At 43.1% G+C, this 22,268-nt stretch overlaps 2 protein-coding genes across 2 annotated transcripts in view; both read left to right on the top strand.

Annotated features, from left to right (window-relative positions):
* Nucleotides 1-15,992, top strand: part of mcmdc2 (minichromosome maintenance domain containing 2) — a 51,409-nt gene extending 35,417 nt beyond the window's left edge. Inside the window, 6 exon segments of the mRNA XM_034169737.1 lie at nucleotides 3,084-3,104; nucleotides 4,722-4,735; nucleotides 5,189-5,355; nucleotides 15,056-15,235; nucleotides 15,341-15,483; nucleotides 15,777-15,992. Of these exon segments, the coding sequence (XP_034025628.1) occupies nucleotides 3,084-3,104; nucleotides 4,722-4,735; nucleotides 5,189-5,355; nucleotides 15,056-15,235; nucleotides 15,341-15,483; nucleotides 15,777-15,915 (664 nt within the window). The 3' untranslated portion in view covers nucleotides 15,916-15,992.
* A 5,193-nt stretch (nucleotides 15,993-21,185) lies between these two features.
* Nucleotides 21,186-22,268, top strand: part of LOC117527161 (minichromosome maintenance domain-containing protein 2-like) — a 38,250-nt gene continuing 37,167 nt past the window's right edge. The window contains exon 1 of the mRNA XM_034189762.1: nucleotides 21,186-21,464. Coding sequence (XP_034045653.1) covers nucleotides 21,186-21,464 — 279 coding nt within the window. The remainder of the gene's footprint in view (nucleotides 21,465-22,268) is intronic.

Genomic DNA, 22,268 nt, shown 5'->3' on the forward strand with positions numbered 1-22,268 from the left:
CCTGGACCGAGGGCACACCGACCTCTCCCTCCACAATCGGGAACAATGGGGGCTGGTACCCCAAGCACACCTCAAACGGGGAGAGGCCGGTAGCAGAGGACACTTGGCTGTTATGAGCGTACTCGATCCAGGCCAGATGGTTGCTCCAGGCCGTCGGGTGCGCGGAGGTCACGCAGCGGAGGGCCTGCTCCACTTCCTGGTTTGCCCACTCTGCCTGTCCGTTTGTTTGGGGATGGTACCCAGACAAGAGGCTCACGGTGGCCCCCAGTTCCCTGCAGAAACTCCTCCAGACCTGTGAGGAGAACTGAGGACCACGATCTGAGACGATGTCGTTCGGGATCCCATGCAGACGTACAACATGGTGAACCAGGAGGTCTGCTGTCTCCTGGGCCGTCGGGAGCTTCCGGAGGGCCACGAAGTGGGCCGCCTTGGAGAACCGGTCCACTATCGTTAAGATGGTCGTCATGCCCTGGGACGGTGGGAGGCCCGTGACGAAGTCCAGGCCGATGTGGGACCAGGGGCGATGAGGCACAGGCAGCAGCTGGAGGAGTCCTTGTCCTTTTTTATGATCCGCCTTTCCCCTGGCACAGATGGTACAGGCCTGGACATACTCCCGGACGTCGGCCTCCATAGACGCCCACCAGAAGCGCTGCCGGACCACTGCCACGGTTTTTTGCACCCCTGGGTGGCAGGAGAGCTTAGAACCGTGACAGGACTCCAGCCCTGGCCTCTGGTGGGACGTACAGTTTGTTCTTGGATCCAGTTCCCGGGTCCGGGTTCCGTGCCAGGGCCTCAGGGCCCAGGTGAGGGTGGCCACGATAGCGGACTCTGGGTATGATGGTGTCCGGTGGATCTGACAGCTCTGTTCCGACTTCCTCTTCGTGCACCCGGGACAGCGCATCGGACCGTTGGTTCTTGGTCCCGGGGCGGTACGTGATCTGGAAGTCAAAACGACCGAAGAACAGTGACCAGCGGGCTTGCCTGGGGTTCCGACGCTTGGCGGTCCGGATGTATTCCAGGTTCCGATGGTCTGTGAAAACCGTAAATGGTACCGCTGCTCCCTCCAACAGGTGTCTCCACTCCTCAAGGGCCTCTTTCACCGCCAGGAGTTCCCAATTGCCGACGTCGTAGTTCCTTTCAGCCGGGGTCAACCTGCGGGAAAAATAGGCACAAGGGTGGAGGACCTTGTCGGACTCCCTACTCTGGGACAGCACGGCTTCTATCCCTGAGTCAGAGGCATCCACTTCAACTATGAGCTGGTGGTTAGGATCGGGCTGCACCAGAACTGGTGCAGTCGAGAACCAGTGTTTCAACTCCCTAAACGCGGCTTTGCACTGATCCGACCAGGTGAAGGGGACTTTAGGGGAGGTTAGGGCCGTCAGGGGACTAACCACCTGGCTATAGCCCTTTATGAACCTCCGACAGAAATTCGCAAAGCCGAGGAACTGTTGCAGTTTCCTATGGCTTGTTGGTTGGGGGCATTCTCTCACCGCCGCTACCTTGGCTGGATCAGGGGCGACGGAGTTGGAGGAGATTATGAACCCCAGGAAGGACAAAGAAGTGCGGTGGAACTCACACTTCTCACCCTTCACAAACAACCGGTTCTCCAATAACCGCTGCAGGACCTGACGTACATGCATGACATGGGTCTCAGGATCCGGGGAGAAGATAAGAATATCATCCAGGTATACAAAGACGAACCGATGCAGGAAGTCCTGCAAGACATCATTTACCAAGGCTTGGAACGTCGCGGGCGCATTTGTGAGGCCGAACGGCATGACCAGGTACTCAAAGTGACCTAACGGGGTGTTGAATGCCGTCTTCCACTCGTCTCCCTTCCGGATCCGAACCAGGTGATATGCATTCCTAAGATCCAACTTTGTGAAGATTTGGGCTCCATGCAAGGGCGTGAACACTGAATCCAACAGAGGTAGCGGGTATCAGTTGCGAACCGTGATTTCGTTCAGCCCTCTGTAGTCAATGCATAGACGGAGTCCGCCGTCTTTCTTGCCCACAAAAAAGAAACCAGCACCCATCGGGGAGGTGGAGTTCCAGATCAACCCGGCAGCTAAAGAGTCCCGGATGTAGGTCTCCATTGATTTGCGCTCCGGATGTGAGAGGTTGTACAGTCTGCTGGACGGGTACTCGACGCCCGGGATCAAATCAATGGCACAATCGTACGGACGGTGCGGGGGCAGCGTGAGTGCCAGATCTTTGCTGAAGACGTCAGCAAAGTCGTGGTACTCGGCTGGCACCACCGCAAGATTGGGAGGGATTTGAACCTCCTCTTTAGCTGTCACACCGGGTGGGACCGAGGATCCTAAGCTCTTTAGGTAACAGTCAATGAAATCACAGGTGACGTGTGGGCAGGCTCGAGGATAGGAGACGCCTGTCCAGAGAAGAGCCGGGCCTCACACGGCTTCCACTGCCAACGGAGACCTGCAAAACACCGGAGCCACCAAGTCCTGAGTCTCCAGGTGGCCACTGCCTCCAGCTGTCAAATCTGGTACTGCTGGCGGGAAGAACAAACAGGTTATGGTGGGTGTGCGAACACCCAGTAAACAGTCAGCAAAATCACAGTTCTTTCCTGAGGGAAAAGTCCTCCACTCCCAGGTAGCAGGAAAACTGAATACGTGCAGTGCCTTATGTAATACTCAGGAAATTTAGGAGTGGAAACGCCACCTCCTCCAAATTCCCACAAAACCAGCTCCAAGCTGTAAGTATTCAGAAGGTTACGACAGCTGTCATCCCAGTGCTCCTGGTTGCTCTTGGGAGGCGACTGCGCCCTCTGGTGCCTGAAGTCCGCCTTCAGACAGGGCGCCCTCTGGTGTTGGCCAGCAGTACCTCCTCTTCGGGCGGCCCACACAACAGTGTTATCAGGTTACAAAAACTGTTTTCAGTTTTAGAAGTGTTTGTCGCTAGCCTTTACATAATGTATGACAAAGAGGTTATATTTACACAGAAACAAAGCACAGTTAGCAGGTAGCTAGACCAGCCAGTGACATCACCAGGCCCGTCCATGAGATGTCTTGTAAATCACTTGAGGTGTTATCAGGGTATAAAAACATCATTTTCAGTTTTAGAAGTGTTTATTTCTCTGTAACGTTTACATAATGTATGAGAAACGTGTTATATTTAGCCAGAAACAAAGCGGTTTTGGAGCGTCAGAGAGACCAGCTAATGATGTCATGGTGCTGTCACCCCCCTCCATCCTTAAAAAAAAAGATTTGCATGTTTCGTAGCATAAAAATAGGAAACAGAGTTTTTAACCTCTTAAAATAGGTCAAGGTCAGCCATCTTTGAACTTGTCCAAGGACTGTGTCCCAAGAATGTTCCCTGTGAATTTGAAAACCATGCAGTAATAGGAATGGACTTTTGCTGAGCACAGACGGATGGACGGACGCAAAGCCTTCACAGTACCCGAGGACCATATTTTGATGGCCTCAGGTAAAAATAAAAAAATAAAGCAATCAGTTACAAAGACCAAATTGAAGGACATCTGTTGGATCAATTTAGGTTAATAAATTTACTCAGTGACATATTAAAATTAGCCAGCTTGAAGCTGAGTCATAGCCACTCAAAACATCAGTTTCAATTAGCTTAAAATAATGTTTCTTGAAAATAAACTGTAGTAGTATTGCAAATTGTTTTGACCCTTTCGTCACACAAACACTAATATTTTTTTGGTTGGGAATAGGAGAAATTACAGCAAAGGGGTGTTTTGTTCAAGGACAGGAATATTGGACAATTAGGGATTGCTCAGACAAACTTTAAGTTCATGGAAATCTTCTCTACCACCCTAGCCAGTACCCTTAACAGGATAAGGAATAGGAAATGGATAGATGGATAAATGTTTTGATGAATGTTCTACCTCTGTTTGTTTGTGCAGCTGTAGCTGAAGTAGTAAAGCAGGTTGTCTATACATCAAAATGTTGGTTGATTGCTCTCTGGCTACTCTTGTATGAGACACTGAACCACAAATTGCTCATGGGTGATGCTCAATATAAACAAGAGCAATCAGAGATTTCTGACGTCCGCCAGTCGAGATCTGGATCACCTCCAAAATTCAGTGGAGTTTTCCATGCCCCAATATGTATCTGTGGTGGAAATTTGGTGAGAATCCATGAAGTAGTTTTGATGTAATCCTTAAAAGCCTATAAAGTGAAATCCTGAGCCAGAATGCAGATCCGGATCACCTCCAAAATTCAATGGAGTCTTCTATGCCCTAATCAGTCTGTGGTGTACATTTGGTGAGAATCTGTTAAGTAGTTTTATTGTAATACTTCAAAGCCTATATAAAGTGAAATCTTGATCCAGAATTCAGAGTCAGATCACCTCTAAAATTTAATGGAGTCTTTCATGCCCTAATATCTGTACGTGGTAAAAATTTTGTCAAAATACATGCAGCAGTTTTGACGTAATCCTGCTAAAAGACAGAGAGACAGACAAATAAACAAACGCTGATGATTTTATTATGTCTTTGGTGGACATAATAATGGGGATAGTGTGAGGAAGGGATTAAAAAACTATGCAATATTACCAAAGTTTTACTACTCATCATATAATTTTTAGTGTAATGACAGGCATCAGAGGGTTGATGCAAAACCTCCACTTCCTTTTGTGACCTCTTCACAACTCATATCAAATCAATCACAAATAATTTGTGAATCACCAAACTTCAGATCATCTCTGTAGCCCTACTGGTTGTGTAGATATAGCAGAAAATATTTTTCGAGCACCATGTTTTTGTTGACTTTGACCTTGCCCTTTGTCGGATCCGCTCCAAAAGTTAATCATCTTGAGATATCTGCCCAAGTAATATTCCCACGAAGTTTGATGAAAATTCATCCATCTGTTTTTGTTGTTGTTATTGTTATCTTGTTCACAGACAGACACACACAGTCAATTACAAAATCCTGCTTCACCTCTTTGCTGGCGCTCAGGGTAATAAATGTATTTTCAGTACACAGAACTTGAGATTTTAATTTGGTTTGAATGACCATTAAAGGTTTGCGAGAACTAATATACTCGTACCTTTGTTGGTGTGTTGCATAAGTTGCACAAACTAATGCCCTTAAGTTAAAGACTGTGTAATATACAATATCAATATAATATAAATACATAGTCAATATAAAGTCAATATACAGAATATGGAGACAGCAATTGAGCTGTGTTTCTGTTCTGGCAGTTCTAGAGAGCCGCACACTGTCCATGTTCATCCCAGGAAAGAGATATGGTGAGGATGTTGACCAGCAGCTGTCATTTCCAGTCCACTGCAGCTTCTGGGCCTTGACAGACTCCACAGATGTCTCTCCACGATCTAGCAGGGCGGACTGTGATATGCTTGGAACAGCGGTAGGATGATGCATTACATGCTGTTATTTACTGCATTGATAATGGGAAAGAGCTTGAACAGTAAATACAATGCCCTCAAAAAGTATTGGAACACTTGGTATTTCACACATTTTAGTTTGTTTATGCCATTTCAAATACAAAAAAAATAAAAATAATAAAAAATTATAAAAGTATCTTTCTTAAACTCAAACTGAAAGCAAATGTCTACAACTTGATATAAATTAATTTAAATATTAAAGCCAAGATGATGGGTTGCAAAAGTAATGGAACACTTTGGTATAACACCTGAAAATAATCAGTTATATTGCCAGTTTTCTTGAGATAAGTCAGGGGATGGATACACAAACATTTCTAAGTCCTTGAATATGTCTTCGACTTTATTTACATCAATTATGAAGAAATATTAACAGTATGGTACTCTATGGTAAATCTGTATTGGGCAGATAGTTCTACAAAAACTGGACTGTGCAAGAAAGAGAAGAGTGAGGAAAGCCACCAAGGCACCCAGACAACCCAGAAGTTATAGGCTTCTGTAGCTGTGATTGGAGAAAATGTGCACAGGGCATGTTTTGCATTTTGTATCCAGTTATACGCCTTCATGGTGACGAGGTATAAAGGAGTGTTTTCTTTCACCAGTACATCAAATCTAGGCTTGCATCTCATATGTATCTTCTGGCAAATTGTAGCTATCAGAATATGTAAATTGCGGTTAGATGGTCCTCAGATTGTGCATGGACCGCCGTCAGATAGGTGTTCCACCTCGACAGTGGGGTTTTAAACATGTGCATCACACTCGGGGCAACCAGCCAATTTTGACCAACTATGTGGACTGTCACAGATGGCTGTCTGAACGTTTTGGAACTGAAACTCGACAATTTTCGAATGTGCCCCGATTCGTCATTCTGACGCCATTCTGTGTGATTCTGGCTTTGTGTGACGGGGGTATCAATTTTTGAAAACTATCTACTCCACACAGATTTACCACAGAGTGTCATATTGTTTTTACTTCTTAATAACTGATGTAAATAAACTCCAAGACATATTCAGTGACTTGGAAATGTTCGTGTCCATCACCTGACTTGTCTGAAAAAAAATCACAATAAACTAACTATTTACAGATATTATATCACAGCGTTACATTACTTATGCAACCCATCATCTTGGCTGTTATATTTTTAATTAATTTATATCAAGTTGTAGAAATTTGCTTTCAGTTTAAGGAAGATAATTTTAGAATTTTTTTTATTTTTTGTGTTTGAAATGGCATAAACAAATTAAAATGTGTGAAATACCAAGTGTTCCAATACTTTTGGAGGGCACAGTAGAGCATGTAACAAGGACAAACCCTGTGGTGAAGTTTGATGCACCACATTGAGCAAAAGAACAACTTGATTTTGCCCATGTATCCCGTAGACATGTGCCGTGTGGTGGATGAATTATCAAAAATAGCATACGACTATTCTGCAGAGGACAGGTAACTGCAGTTTGTATGCACAATTTGACTTAAACTAGTGTTGTTCAAGCCAGTATAGTATGTTGGCATATTAATGCTTTGATAACACCAGCGCAGTTTTCTAAGGGCCCCTTCACACATAACACGAAAGAAGCAGAAACTGGAATAAAATCCATGAATCAAACACAAAATTGGGAACCAGGAATCATCGCGTGCATGCACAAACACAGTGCGAGCAGCTGGAACGTGTCGCACCACATCGTGCTGCTGATGTGGAGAAGAATAAAATAAAACCAGCTGTATAATTTGTGAATATCACTGGGTTGATATAAATAAAAGGGGATGCAATACACAATCCTGTGGTTAAATAACCCTGGTTAAATACAAAATAAATGGCACTCAGGGGATTCAAACCTGCAATTTACAAAAGCTCTGATTACCAGATGGAAACTTTACCACCGTGCTACAATCACTGTCTCATAACAGGAGCGTAAAATCTCTAAAATCAACAAGGAGATAAACCTATTTTTAAAAAAAAGAGGCAGAGAAAAAAGCACCGTAAAAACTGACAAAACGACATTTGTTATGGCATATTTTTGGTGATACGTGACTGAAAGTGGCGTATTTGTGGTTATGTTGCCTTGTCATATTGTCATAGTCCTGGTCTGCCGGACACGCGTGTCGGGCTGTACACTTGTGACATTCAGATCACGTGCTACGTGGTCTAAATGTCCGTGTTACATGGAGCAGTCTGCCGAGGTGCGCTGTGCGCTCCCCCTGCATGTCACGTGTTTGTGTGTGTGTTGGGGGGGTGACACACGCACACGCCACGTGTGTTGCTTTGCAACGCCACACTCATGGGGGCACTTAGACAAATTTCATATCCAGCTCGAAAGTGATCGTCTACTCACTATTTTCGTGCTGACAGCGTGAATGGCCACACATATAATTTGGTGTGCGTTTTCAGTCTTGAGGATGAGAGAATGTTTAATAGAAAAATATCAGGAATACAACATGGATAACAACTGTGCAACATTATAATACTATTTTGTAATAAAATGCAATCAAGGCAAAAAAAATAAATATAAATAAATACAAAATAAGAATAAAAATGGCAAAAATGGGTGCGGGTGCAAATTTTGGTGTGCGTTTTCAGTCTTGAGGACCAGCTTACCTAAAAAGAATAAGAAACAAAAAGTTTAAACCAACTTAGTGCCAACGTTTCATTTAATTATTGTGACTATTCAGCGATTGATAAAAGACAGACTGAAGTTTAATTTACCGTCTGCGTGGTGCAAACTTCAGTCCATGCCCAATGCACTCCTCAATATCCGCTACCTTCATGACAGGGAAGTTCTGCACGCAGGCCTCTACAAATGGAAGTTTAAAAAAGTTACACATTTAAATCTCAATCAAACTTGGCATAACACTGATTTGTAAAATATACCCGTTAAACGTACCCGTTATAACTTTGCAAAGGGCCAGGTTCTGGAACGCCTTTTTTGCTCTCCTCCCCCTCAGGCTGTACTGCCCAAGGACGTGGTTGGTTGCCACCTGGCGTAGAATACGGCGAACGGCGGCCCCGGTTTCTACAAAAAACAAAACAAACGATGAAATTAAATACAAAACGAATGTGGAGAGCTTATGTGGTCTACTTTCATTAGTCAAATCAAATACATTACATGCAATACATACATTTTCATATATAATTATGACCAATTAATTACCATTTGGTTCCTTCTGTCTGGTTGAGTCAGACTCCTGTCTAGCTCCTCCAGCTCCTCCACTGTGCTGCATTGACCCAACAGCACCTCTTCCTGCAGAGGAGGCTGAGGCGGGTTTGAGACCACAGCAGCCTCCAACGTCTCGGACTTCTTCTCCATACCCTCCATCCTCCTTTCAATAGCCTCCATCCTCCTTGTCATACGCCCCATGTGCTCTTCCATTGCTAGGTGAATTTGTGATAGAATTCATATTAGTTTTTGAACTTAATATACTTGTGATATGTGAAAATGTGTGTATATAGTACTTACTTCTTTTTGAATCATCTGTTGTTCTCAATAGGAGCCTCTTTGTTTCCTCCATGACTAAAGGTAGAATTGAGATGAAATTCATTGTAGTTTTATACCCAATACACTTTTCCTGTGTGAGCATCAAGTGTGTATGAAGTACTTACGCTTTATTAGGACAGCCATGCCTGAAGCCCCCTCCTCTTCGCCATGGGTCATTCCTGAAGTTTTTGAAAAGAAAATTGTTAGTGTTTGCTTTCTTGGTTAGGAACTTGTAATCAGATAGTAAATATAAAATTCAAAGCAAATATACTCAACTGCCTGGGATGATGTTTGTTCCTCAGTGTATGAGTCTTCCAATATCCGACGGCTGGGTGCATGGGTTGAGGGACTGGCGGCTACACGGCTGTGAGGCATTGGCACATCTGAATAGAAAGATGACACAAATGTCATTTATTTTATGGTGGGATTCTTATGAATGTAATTTCAAAACAGAAACCCATGCTAATACATCACACAACTGGAAAAAAGCTTACATGATGGTGGTGGAGGCATGTGTAGATCTGAAAAGAAAACGAAGCACCAATTAGATTAGTCAGATAACATGCATTGGGTTAGTCTGCAAAGATATTGGCACCAAGCTACGTAAGATGATTGACACTTACCCACTGGGCTTTCACATGGACCCACAGTCCTGGCCTGCTTCCTTGGCTGTGGAGGCGATTCATCTGCAAGAAAGACCATAATTTGTACGACAGGGAAACAAATATTGAATTGTGTACATAATTCAGTCTGTACTGAAGAGGCCTTACCCTCACTGGAGGAATATGTCCGGGGAGGCCTGCGCACTCTTTTTCCGTTATTGGCTGTGCCATCATCAGTCTCTGGGCATGAATTCTCCATGTATTGCAGACATTTCTTGTCTGCCAGCTCGTAGTTATCTGTGTAAGGAGATGATTTTTGAGCAAGTAGAAGAACAAAGCTGCATTTCCATGCATAGAAAAAATTATGAATCTTTTCAATATAGTGCATAGCAAAGATAGCTCACCTGTTGTGTGCCATACTTTCCTAATAGGATGTTTCGCCCAGCTGATGTTGGGCGCAGCAAGGTTCATCACCCGCTTACGGACGTTCACGTTTGTCCACGAGCACTGTAAGCCCCCCGTTTGGTCAAAAAAAAAAAGAAAATCATATGTGAAATCAGTGTGGTGGAAAAAAAAACTCTAAAATAAAAAGAGAAAGAAAAACTATAAACCGCTTACTTGAGCAGTCGTCTCTAGTCATGTGGATGGCACCACTGCAATTGCGCTATCCCTGCTTCCTGCAGCTCGTGCAGACTCCTCTGCCCTGTTTGCTGCATCTCCTGCATCCAGCTGGGCACGCACCAGTGCTCGCACATTCAACACTTCTCGCCGCGCCCTCTTCCATTCCTTTGTGTAGGTCTGTCTGGCCAGCGTCTTTGAACTCATTATCTGCAATGCAATACCATGCAATACAATGCAAACAATGTGTACCTGTACAATGAAAAACTGGGAAAATTTAAATACAACATTACAGCACCAACATAAATTTAAACACAGTGTTTCAGTTTGCAACCATACTTGCACTTGACAAAAATACACACAGGATTAAATTGGGGATGAGGTAAGAATGTGTGTGACATATGACCGTAGCATTGCATTCAGTTGAGCAGGAAAGCAAAACCAATGTGTAACAAAACAATGGTCTAACAGACCAATATAGATTAGGCTGCATCAAATGCCCCTTGAAAATTACAACTTTGCAAAACCCCACTTTGCTCTTGCAGTATTGTTCCTTTGCACTACCATAATTTCCTTGCAGATTTCTAGCAAATTCAATTCATGTTAAATTGAATGTTACACAGTAAGCTTAAAATTATGAATTGCAGTGAATGGGTGTTTTTATCTGAGCAAAGTTTGTTTTGAGGCTGTTTTGATCAAAGCTAGTAATAAAGACATTTGGAAGAATGATCCAGTTGTCTTTCCACTTCCCCAGAACATCAAGCACCCAAAACATGGCTAAAGGATTACTGCATATGGGCTAAAACCTTGCTAAAGGAAGGCTGCAAATACATGCACTAGGGATTTCAAATCTGGGGACGTGGAAAGACAACTGGAGCATTCTGCCAAATGGTTCTCAGAACTACTTTTGATCAAAATAGTCCAAAAACACACATTTCACTGATTTGGCTAAAAACGCCTTTACTGCCATTTAAAATTTCAAGCCTATTGTGCCACCCTTTAACATTGATCAAATTTGTAAAGATTTCACAAGGAACAATACTGCAAAAGAGCAGTGAAGTTCCAGCCTGTGACAGTGTATATAAGCTAGTCTTTAAAGGTGCACTGTGTAATATTTTTAGCAGTTTCTTTCTAGAATTCATGCTGCCCAATCACTTCACGAATACTTGCCACCACCATCAAATTCTGACTGGGAAAATTGCACTTTTCGTACATGAAAAGGTGGATCTTCTCCATGGCTGCCATTTTGAATTTCTAGAAATAGACATTTTTAGCTCCAATACTTACTGTACTTTGGTCATACTAGAAAATATTAGTTTATTTAGTAAATGTTCATGAAAAGATCAAATTTGGCAATAGGCAGCACAGTTTCAATGAGCATAGTATGCCATAGTTGCCATAGTATACCTACTCTGGCCACCATCCTACACAGTGCACCTTTAACTAGTCAACAAAAATGAATGTTACCTTTTCAAGAGTGAATCCCAGGTCTTGTCGTCAAGCAGAATCCAAAAGGTGCTCTCTGTGTCCGAAGGCAATTGATTCTGTTCATTGCGATCAACCCAATTATCCATGTCTTCACAGCCACACCCCCCACCATGTCAGGCAACCTGGTGGCCAATCAGCCAGCAAGGCAATCTATTGGACTTGCAAAGTGTTGCTGTAGCTGCTTTGTCTGTTACAAAACAAAACTGGTCAAACCAGTTCCAAAAAGCCAGAATGCACACATAATTGGCCTTAATAGCCCAGCCATTTACCTGTGAATGGCAAGTATGTATTAGCATAATGGCTCATGGTCTAGTTATTTTTGTGAATTTAAAACTCAGTTTGGAATAGGCTACTTATTGAGACATCCACATTTTTCTTTTTATTGCAGTCTACTTGACTTCATACAACTTTCGACATGTATACGAGGTCTGTTAGAAAAGTATCCGACCTTATTATTTTTTAAAAAACCATATGGATTTGAATCACGTGTGATTGCGTCAGACAAGCTTGAACCCTCGTGCGCATGCGTGAGTTTTTTCATGTCTGTCGGTTGCGTCATTCGCCTGTGAGCAGGCTTTGAGTGAGGTGTGGTCCACCCCTCTCGTCTATTTTTTATTGCGATAAATGTCTGAACGATTTGGATCTTTGCTGCATCAGTTTTTTTCCAGAAACTGTTTGAGACCTCCAGGTGGACACCGTTCAAAAAATTAATATGGCTTTCAGGGACGATTTTATGTGGATTAAACAGATTACGGGGTGTTACTGCCCCTTTAAGGACGGCCCACAACTGCTGAGAGCGCGGCGCGCTCCCAGTCCCCATCGACAGGCTGACACCCCGCTGGAACAACCAGATCATTTCCAACGTGAAAGCTTTGTTGATCCGGGACCTCGTCTGACTTTCACAAAAAGGCAGAAGATGTGGACATCAGCACTTTTTCCGGCACATTCCACTGTTACAGGAGTTTTTTTCATGGAAAAAAAAGCGGAGGGACGCGCCACGGAGTCGTTCATTACACGGGACAAAACCACCTCGGTGTTGGTCTCTCAGGACAGCTTTCAGGTGGATTTCAGACGGATTCCGGTTGTTTTCCAGTTGTGTGAATATCCGATTGTGATTGTGCATGAGCTGGACATGCCAGAACATGTCCCGTGAGGCTTCATCACAGCGTTGCTTTGCGCCGAGCGGCTGCACCGCGACGTGCGGAACTCTCCACACATTAGCAGTAGCGAAGCAAAGACTGCAGCGAAACGAGACGAGTCATTGGATAAATGCTGGGCTTTGTCCCTCCCATCGGACGCTCAGCGTCTCTGGGGGTCTATGGGGCAGTGGGCTGGCCTCGGCCGGCCCGGACGCTCAGCTTCTGCATGATGATTGGATGATCTGTCTGAGGCTGAATCCCTTTTTGATTGACAGTGAAATGAGTGAATCAGTGATCTTTTGGTGTAAACATCCGTTGGAGCATTTTCATCCTTTTCTGAGTTGAACTGGAGACTTTCCTTATCCTCTTAGCGGCATTTTCTTTGTTAAAAACGACTAGCGACAAATCGAGCTTCTATTTCTGGTGGGTTTTTTGTAGCTGCTTGTGTTTGGAGACTGACTTCTATCACTCTTTCTGACTTCTATCGCACTTTCTGTCCCTATCGAGCAGCGGGTGGCTGAGCTCCTTCACCGTCACAAAGCACTCACAGGCGGACAAACTTCACACTAGCCTCGCACCAGTCCCAGCTAGCGAGCTAGCTAGGTAGCAAGCTGCACATAATGGCGGACAATTTGAATGTTATGGACCGGATTTTGGCGAAGCCATTTGATAGTCTTCCTTACGAAAAAGCTGTGGCTGCTGTCATGGCTTCAGCTCTCAATGGTTTGCAGGCCAAAGTTAAAGCAATAGCCCCCAGTGCAATGTTTGTGCATTGCTGTGCACACAGACTGAATCTGGTTCTGTCTCAGGGGGCTAAATGCTTATCTGAGTGCAGAATATTTTTTGCATCACTCTCTGGGTTTGCCACATTTTTCTCAAAATCCACAGAGGATGTCTTTTCTTGAGTCTGCAGGCTGCTCAAGGTTGCCCAGAAATGCTCCTACTCGATGGAAATTCACATCACGGATAGTGAGCACTGTGGCAAACAATTATGATGCCCTCCTGCAAACTTTTGAGAGATCATTGCAGATAAGTCCATGGATGATGACACATTAGACTGTGCCAATTTCTTTGTGTTTGTTATTGCAGTAGTCATTAAAACTGGAAACTTGTTCTTGAAAATAGCTGTTGTGAGTTAATTTGTGGGATTGTGGGTGTTCTGGACGAAGTTAGTGTTTTCATGGGTGGTGGGGCGGAGGTGGTGGCCTAGTTAGTGTGTGGTGGGGGGGGGGGGGGGGGGCACGCAGGGGGTTTCGCCCGGGGAGTAAATCACTCTAGGACCGCCACTGAGTGGCCAGCTAATCGGCCATTTAATATGTGGAATCTTAATAGCAGCCAAACTTGCATTATCAGGCACTCCTGCCTACCACACACACACTACACCACACACAATAAATGGGCCCATTTTAGGGTGACCAGATACCCCACTTTGTGCCCCAAATTGAGATGTTTTCTGGAGCTGTTATTAACAGTCAGGCTTCAGTTTTAAAAACGTGTGGTTAAAACACGCATTTTTAAAACACGCATTTCAACACTGAAGTCTGACTGTCAATAACAATGCCAGAAACCATCTCAATTTGGGTCACAAAGTGGGACAATCTGGTCACCCTAGATTTGGAATGAAACAACATAATTACCTTTGTATGGCATTGCATTCTTTGTAGACCCATGTTTGTGTAGCTTGTCTCCATTTCACTGAATTTAAAACAAATATCATACATTTTGTATTTTACTCTTTGCACTTTGGTGCAATAATAATGAGCAATTAATGAATAATAAGAAGTTAATTAAAAATGTCACACTAGGCTGGCCTAGTGTAAAAATCAAGGAAAATTGTCAGCACTGGTTCTCAAAACAACCGAAAAAACAACTAAGCATAACATTGTGGGGTGGTAGCAGTGTAACTACTGGCTAATGTTTCATATGGGTGGTTCCCTAAAAGTTCAAGGAACGTTAGCCTTTGTTTGGTTTTTGCTGTAACCAAAGGGAACGTTTTTAAGTGGTAGCTTTTGGTTTGGTTATAACCTAACCTTTAGAGAACCAAAGTCTAACGTTCCCTTTCCGTTCTCTGTTACTAGGGTAGTCTCAGGCGAGTGGTGCTGGATGTTCATGTGTCACCTGGAATTTGGTTGACATCTACTGCAAGAAGGCTCAAATAGGCTCTCACAGGGCACTCTCTGTCTTTCAGCCACTGGTGTGCACGAATAGTTGTCATGACACGTGTACAAGGCATTGGAGGCAGCTCCGATTTTTTACAAATGGCATGCAATTCCTCCTTCCTGTGCTAGTCGGCTTCAATCGTGTTATGTGTGAAGTGGCCCTAAAGTCCTGAATCTTCTCTGTGAGCAGGAAATGGGTTCTGGGTCAGTTCAGTTGGGAGAAGCGTTTGGCTTCTTGATCCAGTGTCAGGATACGGTGGGACAGCAGTGTCTGCTGTCCCAGGCTGTCCACACCCTTCATCAGGCAGTACATCCTAGAAAACCCCTCTACCCATCCTACATGGAGTTTACTACTCAAGACTACATGGAGGTCAGCAAACCAAAGTCTGCTATAAAATGCTTTGCAATGTTTTCTAATTAAAATTGCAATCCGGATTTATATGATTAAGCTTATAATTCAGTTTCTGTCTTGTAGCTTGTCGCTTATGCACAGGGGTTACAAGTGGAGATGAGTCCTGGAGCAGAAAAGATGATCCATGGTTACTACATGGCGAGCCGCAGGGTCCGATCACATCTGAATCAGGGTGTCAAGATGTCTGTGGCCAATGTCAAACTGCTGTAAGCGCTGTGATGAAATGTCACCATTTTGATTATTATAAACAAGTCCCCATCCTGTGTAATACCACTTTCATCCACTCGATGGTGCACTGTCATTTATGTTCATCCTCAGATGACCATTCATCATTGCGTTGACAAGTTTCTTATAGTATAGTTTCTTGTTAACAATGATGTCATTTTCAGTAAGAGGGTTGGAGAGGAGAAAAATGCGTTTACATGAACTCTCTTTACCTGTTTCATTACATTCAATTATTTGTTTCTGAATTTTCATGATTTTGCTTTTTATTGTACAGGATTTCTTTGGCTGAAGCCCACTGCAGACTGTCCCTCAGATCACATGTACTAGAGGAGGACGCAGTGATTGCTGTGCTCCTTTGTGAAAACGCTGTTACTCTACGACACGGTAACTTCAAATCCATCACTTTCAGTTAATGAAAATATACGGTGCATCCGTAAAGTATTTACAGCGCTTCACTTTTTCAACATTGTGTTATGTTGCAGCCTTATTCCAAAATAGAGTAAATTTATTTTCCCCTCATAATTCTACTCCCCAACACCCCATAATGACATGAAAAAGTTATTTATTTTATTTGCAAATTTATTAAACATAGAAATGAAGAAATCGCATGTACATAAGTATTCACACCCTTTGCTCAATACTAGGTCTTCTTGAATATGATGCAACAAGCTTGGCTCACCTATCTTTGGACAGTTTTGCCCATTCCTCTTTGCAGCACCTTTTAAGTTCCATTGGGCTGGATAGGGAGTGTTGGTGCACAGCCATTTTCAGATCTTTCCAGAGATGTTCAATCAGATTCAGGTCTGGGCTCTGGCTGGGCCACTCAAGAACATTTACAAAGTTGTGCTGAAGCCACTTGTTTGATATCTTGGCTGTGTGCTTAGAGTCATTGTCCTGCTGAAAGATGAACTGTCACCCCAGTCTGAGGTCAAGAGCGCTCTGGAGCAGGTTTTCATCCAGGATGTCTGTACTTTGCTGCATTCATCTTTCCCTCAATCATGACTAGTCTCCCAGTTCCTGCTGCTGAAAAACATCCCCACAGCATGATGCTGCCACCACGCTTCACTGCAGGGATGTTGCCTGGCTTCCTCCAAACTCGATGCCTGGCATTCACTCCAAAGAGTTCAGTCTTTGTCTCATCAGACCAGAGAATTTTGTTTCTCATGGTCTGAGAGTCCATCAGGATCCTGTTGACAAACTCCAGGCAGACTGCCATGTGCCTTTTACTAAGGAGTGGCTTTGGCTGGCCACTCTACCATATGGTCCTTATTGGCGGATTGCTGCAGACCTTATATGGGACCTGTGGAACCTTATATGTAGGCAGTTGTGTGCCTCTAGGTGGGCTACAGGTTGTCCTGGAAGGTTTTCCTCTCTCGCAGAGGAAGGCTGAAGCTCTGACAGAGTGATCATCAGGTTCTTGGTCACCTCCCTGACTAAAGCCCTTCTCCCCCGATCGCTCAGTTTAGATGGGCGGCCAGCCCTAGGAAGAGTACTGGTGGATCCGAATTTTTCCCAGTTACAGATGATGGAGGCCACTCTGCTCATTGGGACCTTCAAAGCAGCAAAAATGTTTCTGTACGCTTCCCCCGATTTGTGCCTCGAGACAATCCTGTCTCGGAGGTCTGTAGACAATTCCTTTGATTTCATGCTTGGTTTGTGCTCTGACATGCGCTGTCAACTCTGGGAACTTATATATAGACAGGTGTGTGCCTTTGCAAATCATGTTCAGTCAACTGAATTTACCCCAGGTGGACTCCAATTAAGCTGTAGAAACATCTCAAGGATGATCAGTGGAAACACGATGTAGCTGAGCTAAATTTTGAGCTTTATAGCAAAGGCTGTGAATACTTATGTACACGTGACTTCTTATGCTTTTGTAATACATTTGTAAAAATATCAAATCTTTTTCCACATGGTCATTATGGCGTATTGTGTGTAGAATTTTGAGGAAAAAACGAATTTACGTTCGAAACGTCGAAAGGAGTCAGTTGAGGTGGCTCGGGCATCTTTTCCGGATGCCCCTGGACGCCTCGCTGGAGAGGTGTTCCGGGCACGTCCCACTGGGAGGAGGCTCCGGGGAAGACCCAGGACACGCTGGAGAGACTACATCTCTCGGCTGGTGGATCGGGAGGTCTGGGCGGCTTTGCTTGAGCTGCTGCCCCCGCGACCCGACTCCGGATAAAGCGGAAGAAAATGGATGGATGGATGGATTTTTGAGGAAAAAACGAATTTAATTCATTGTGGAATAAGGCTGTGACATAAAATGTGGAAGCACTGTGAATACTTTCCGGATGCACCGTAGTAGTAATCCCATCATGCCGGGCCTCATACCACCTACCTCAAACTAAGTGCAGAACTGTAGTAAAACTTAGTCCCAGCTTATCAGTAGTAGTAGTTTGAAAAAATGTCTTCAAAACTGGACCTTTATTCTTAAGGTGTATTGGGGGGGAGCACAACACTCTTTCCGCCTGGATTTGTCCCTGGTTTGCAAACTGAGAGGGTATAATGAAGAAGTTGTGTATTTATGTAGAAACAGGTAAAGAGGATTTATCAGCACTTCTTACATCGTGCCGTCCATGGAGATTTTAGATGTATTGGGGGGGAAAGGCGTTGGTATTTGTTGTTAATGCTTTGTGGGGTTTTAGCTGTTTTTAACCACAGTGAGTTTGAAAGAAAAAGCAAAAAAAGTATCTGTCAAATTCACTGCAGCTGTGCTGCTCTTTTCCCTGTGTCTTCACTGTGCTCTGAGACAGAGAGACACCTGTATTTTCAACACGGAGCTGCTGCACAAAAAAGCAAATTTGCTTTGTCATAAGTTAATATGTTGTAAATACAGGGACGGGATTACCAGTGCACATAATGGACATCTTATACCAGTACTTCAACCCCTAACAGACAGACATCAGTATGAAAGTCATGACAAAAGCTCACAAACCCAGGACATAACCCCCACTCTCAACAACAGTAAACACACGCAGCTGATCAATGAAGCTACAGATCATAATCAGCAGTCTAATAAGACCACTCCCATTTTAGACCGAAGGTTAGGGATGGGTGATGAGATTTTATCTATCTATGCTATTGTTGATTCCACTTATCTGCTCGATTCTTTATTAATTCCCTTATCAATACCTCCTGTGAATTTTCTGCATACTAAAAGTAGGCTTTACAGGTTTTCTATGTCATCAACATTTTGAGTCCTAAATTAAATAAATATGAAATTGGTCACTGGAGCCTAGATCTCTGGACATAAGTAAAAATAAAGTCTGTATATGGCCCCTGGATCCTAGATCTCTGGACATATATAGAAATAAACAAAATCTACTGTTTTTGCCAAAAACATTTCCTTTCAGGTATAGACGAAACAGATTTAATTCCATAGACCCTGAGCTGAGCTGTTGCACCTGGCTGCCCTGCAAGTCAAGATCAGTATCATTCATAAAGGACGTCTCATTTGGGGGAGTTGGTTGTAGCTTATCTGTATTACGTTTGAAAAGAGGTGCCATTTGATTTAAAACGGCAATTCACTTTGAAGTTATTAATTCCGACTTAATCCATCTTTCCAGCTTCACTCGGCAGAGCCACGCAGCGTTTGGAGCTGTGCAGTTGGTCCCACAAAACAGAGGATATCATTATTTCCTTTACCTGACCTTCAGATTACCAACCGGCAAAGCGGGTCCAGCTCACACCAGAGAACCATCGAACTCTGGTGTGGAAGAGGTTGATTCTCTTTTCTTGCCCGCAACAACAGTCCTAGTTATTGACTTTAATGATTACAAAGGTGACTCATGATTAACATCTTTACATGGTTTTGAGGTTAAGAAATGGCTTTAAGGTTAATATAGAAATTGCAGCCCCACTGCTTACTCTTCGCTGCTTCGAAATGCTTCGCTACTTCTGAGACTGCTTCGCTTCAGTTTCTCAGAAACAACAGGCCCACAAGCAATGTAGAGAAAAGACCATTTTCCAGATACACCCTCAAAAACAACAGCCACTCCGGCATGCGAATTTAAGAATAGACAAGGGAATCGTTAAGCAAAAAGGCTATCGATGCCAGTGGATTGAAGCATTTATCGAGTCTTAATAAGAACTGGTTTTCAATACCCATCCCTACCGAAGTCCAGTGAGCTTATGCCATAGGTCATCTGCCTATCGGCGTGTGTAAACATCTCAAAAACTGGTCGACATGGCGGCCATCTTGAAAATTAGTATTTATGCAGCAATTTAGCTGAAATTTGTTGATAGCAGTGAGTTGTGAATGAGTAGTATAAGCCTAAAACATATCCCACAGGTTTTGCAAAATTTTCCATTTTGACTTTGATATGACCCCTGAACTCAGACCACACACTTTTCTAGTTGTCATTTTAAACATCAGCCCCAAAACCACTGAAATCAATGGAGCGGTAATTTGGTGTCCTTCACCATGAGGACACTAAAGTTTTTGCATTTTTATCTCACCCGGACCAATGGGCTTATGTCATGCGTCGCTTGTCTGTCGGTTCTTGGTGTGTAATCATAATCTGCAAAACAGCTGAGGCCAGTGAAGCTGAAACTTGCCATAAACATTTCACCCTATAAAGGACACTAAAGTTTATTCAAGGCATTCGAATCCCGTGTCTAACATGGTTGCCATATTAAAAATACCACCCAGCCACTGGTCAGCAGTTTTTAGAGATACTGATTTTGAGTGAAAAGAGTTATTTCAATACTAAAAATATGTTTCTCTTCCCAAAAACCCATCACTAAACAGGCGTATGATGGAGCAAAAGCACTCCCCATAGCAGTCCCTTGTAATTGTAGATAATATTTATGAGTATTTTAAAAAAATATTCGATAAGACAGTCTCAACCAATTTTAAAAAAGTCTGAAGGTGGCAATACATCAGTAGGACGTTTAGCAAGATAGAAGGAAATGGCTTCTAAGCCTACATGGTGAGGTATGCATGTATACAGTCTTTGTACATCCAAAGACACACGGATATCATCACTTGCACAATTCCAATTATTGATTAAGTTTAGGACATCAGTGGTATCCTCAAGATACGAAGGTAAATTGGGAACAAATTTTCCCAGAAAAAAGTCAACAAATTGTGAAAGAGGCTCAGTAAGACTCCTATTCCAGAAACAATAGGCTGTAACGGAGGGTCATCCAATTGTTTATGAATTTTGGGTAAACCAAAATACTGGACAGCGAGGATATTCACTTAAAAGAAAAAACATCTCTTTTTCTGTTATCCAGCCTTTCTTATGAGATGAGTCAATAAATTCATTAATCATACTAAATATTAGAAGTGGGATTGGAAGGTAAAAGTTGATAGTGTTTTACATTATTCAACAGTTTCAAAATACCATGTTCATACTTCTCCAACCCCATAACAACAACAGCACCCCCCTTATCAACGGGGCGAATGATGATATCCCATCTGGATTCCAAAGATCGCAATACATCCAATTCACTCTTTGTCATATTTTTATCTTTAGATGGACATAAAGCACCTAATTTAGCAAGATCCCGTCCAACTACCTGGCTAACAATCACTATAGTGGGATTTAAATTTGAAGAAGGCAAAAAACTTGATTTCTTTTTAAAAGGGGTAACTTCTCTTAAAGAGTCACTAATATCAGAATCCAAATCACTTTTATTATTAGACAAATTATTAGATTTAGAAAAAAAAATGTTTCAAATGCAGCTGTCTAAAGAATTTGAAAGAATCAACTATAAGAGAAAAAGAATCAAGGTGGTTAGAAGGAGCAAAGGAGAGTCCTTTCTGAAGAACCGCTGTCTCAGTAGTTGTAAGGACAGAATCAGAGATGTTAATCACAGTCTCCACGGATGGGTCCGCAAGGACCAGCGAGTGGGCGGCGGGGTTCTCCTCTTCTTCCCCCTCGAGCCCCGCCGCGTCTTACTCTTAGATGAGTGTGACCTTGATCCAAAAAAGAGGAACTGCTGGAAGGGAATGACGGTTGGTCATGTCCTTTTGAAGCATTAGGACACCTGGTTCTTATTAGTATTTAAGGTGTACCATCCTTGTCTTTGCAGGACTCTGATGAAGATGTGACTTTCACGTCAAAACGTTAGTCTCTTTTGTATACTTTTTGTGTTTTCAGCACCTACTACTGTGTTGCACCAGCTGTTTTTCTCTTTTATTAAATATCTTGTCTTTGTGGTGTATTCAATTGAATATAGGTTGAAGAGGATTTGCAAATCGTATTCTGTTTTATTTACATTTTACACAACATCCCAACTTCACTGGAATTGGGGTTGTAGACAAAGAGACCTTGTACCAAAGACATCCCATCATCACCGGTTCGTTGGTTAGCGTCCATGTCTCACATCCACACAGTAGAACAGAAAGAAGAACCTTTAATGTCAAAGTCCATACACAGAATGAAATTTGTCTTTTGAATTTAACCCATCCAAATTAGTTAGACACAATCCAACCACTCAGAGTAGTGGGTAGCCACAGTCCCGTGTTGCAGACCGAACGGTCCCCCTAAAATCGGTCCCCGATGATGCAGTTTACGGATTAACCTCCTTTCTGTTTCAAACTGCACACCAGTCATCATCTATCTCAGTGACAGATGTCTGAAGCTTTAGTACAGCAATCATTTCCACATAAATTCAGCATTATTTCATCATAAAAGGCGGCGGAAGCAAAAGCATCACAGAATTTCACCTCATTTCTGCTTAAAATGGCCTTGTTTCTGCTTAGAACTGACTGTAGAATGATTTAAGAGGTTTTACCTTTATCATCTTATGGTTAGTA

The sequence above is a fragment of the Thalassophryne amazonica genome, chromosome 1 (genome assembly GCF_902500255.1).
Source record: "Thalassophryne amazonica chromosome 1, fThaAma1.1, whole genome shotgun sequence".
NCBI classification, from domain to species: Eukaryota; Metazoa; Chordata; class Actinopteri; order Batrachoidiformes; family Batrachoididae; genus Thalassophryne; species Thalassophryne amazonica.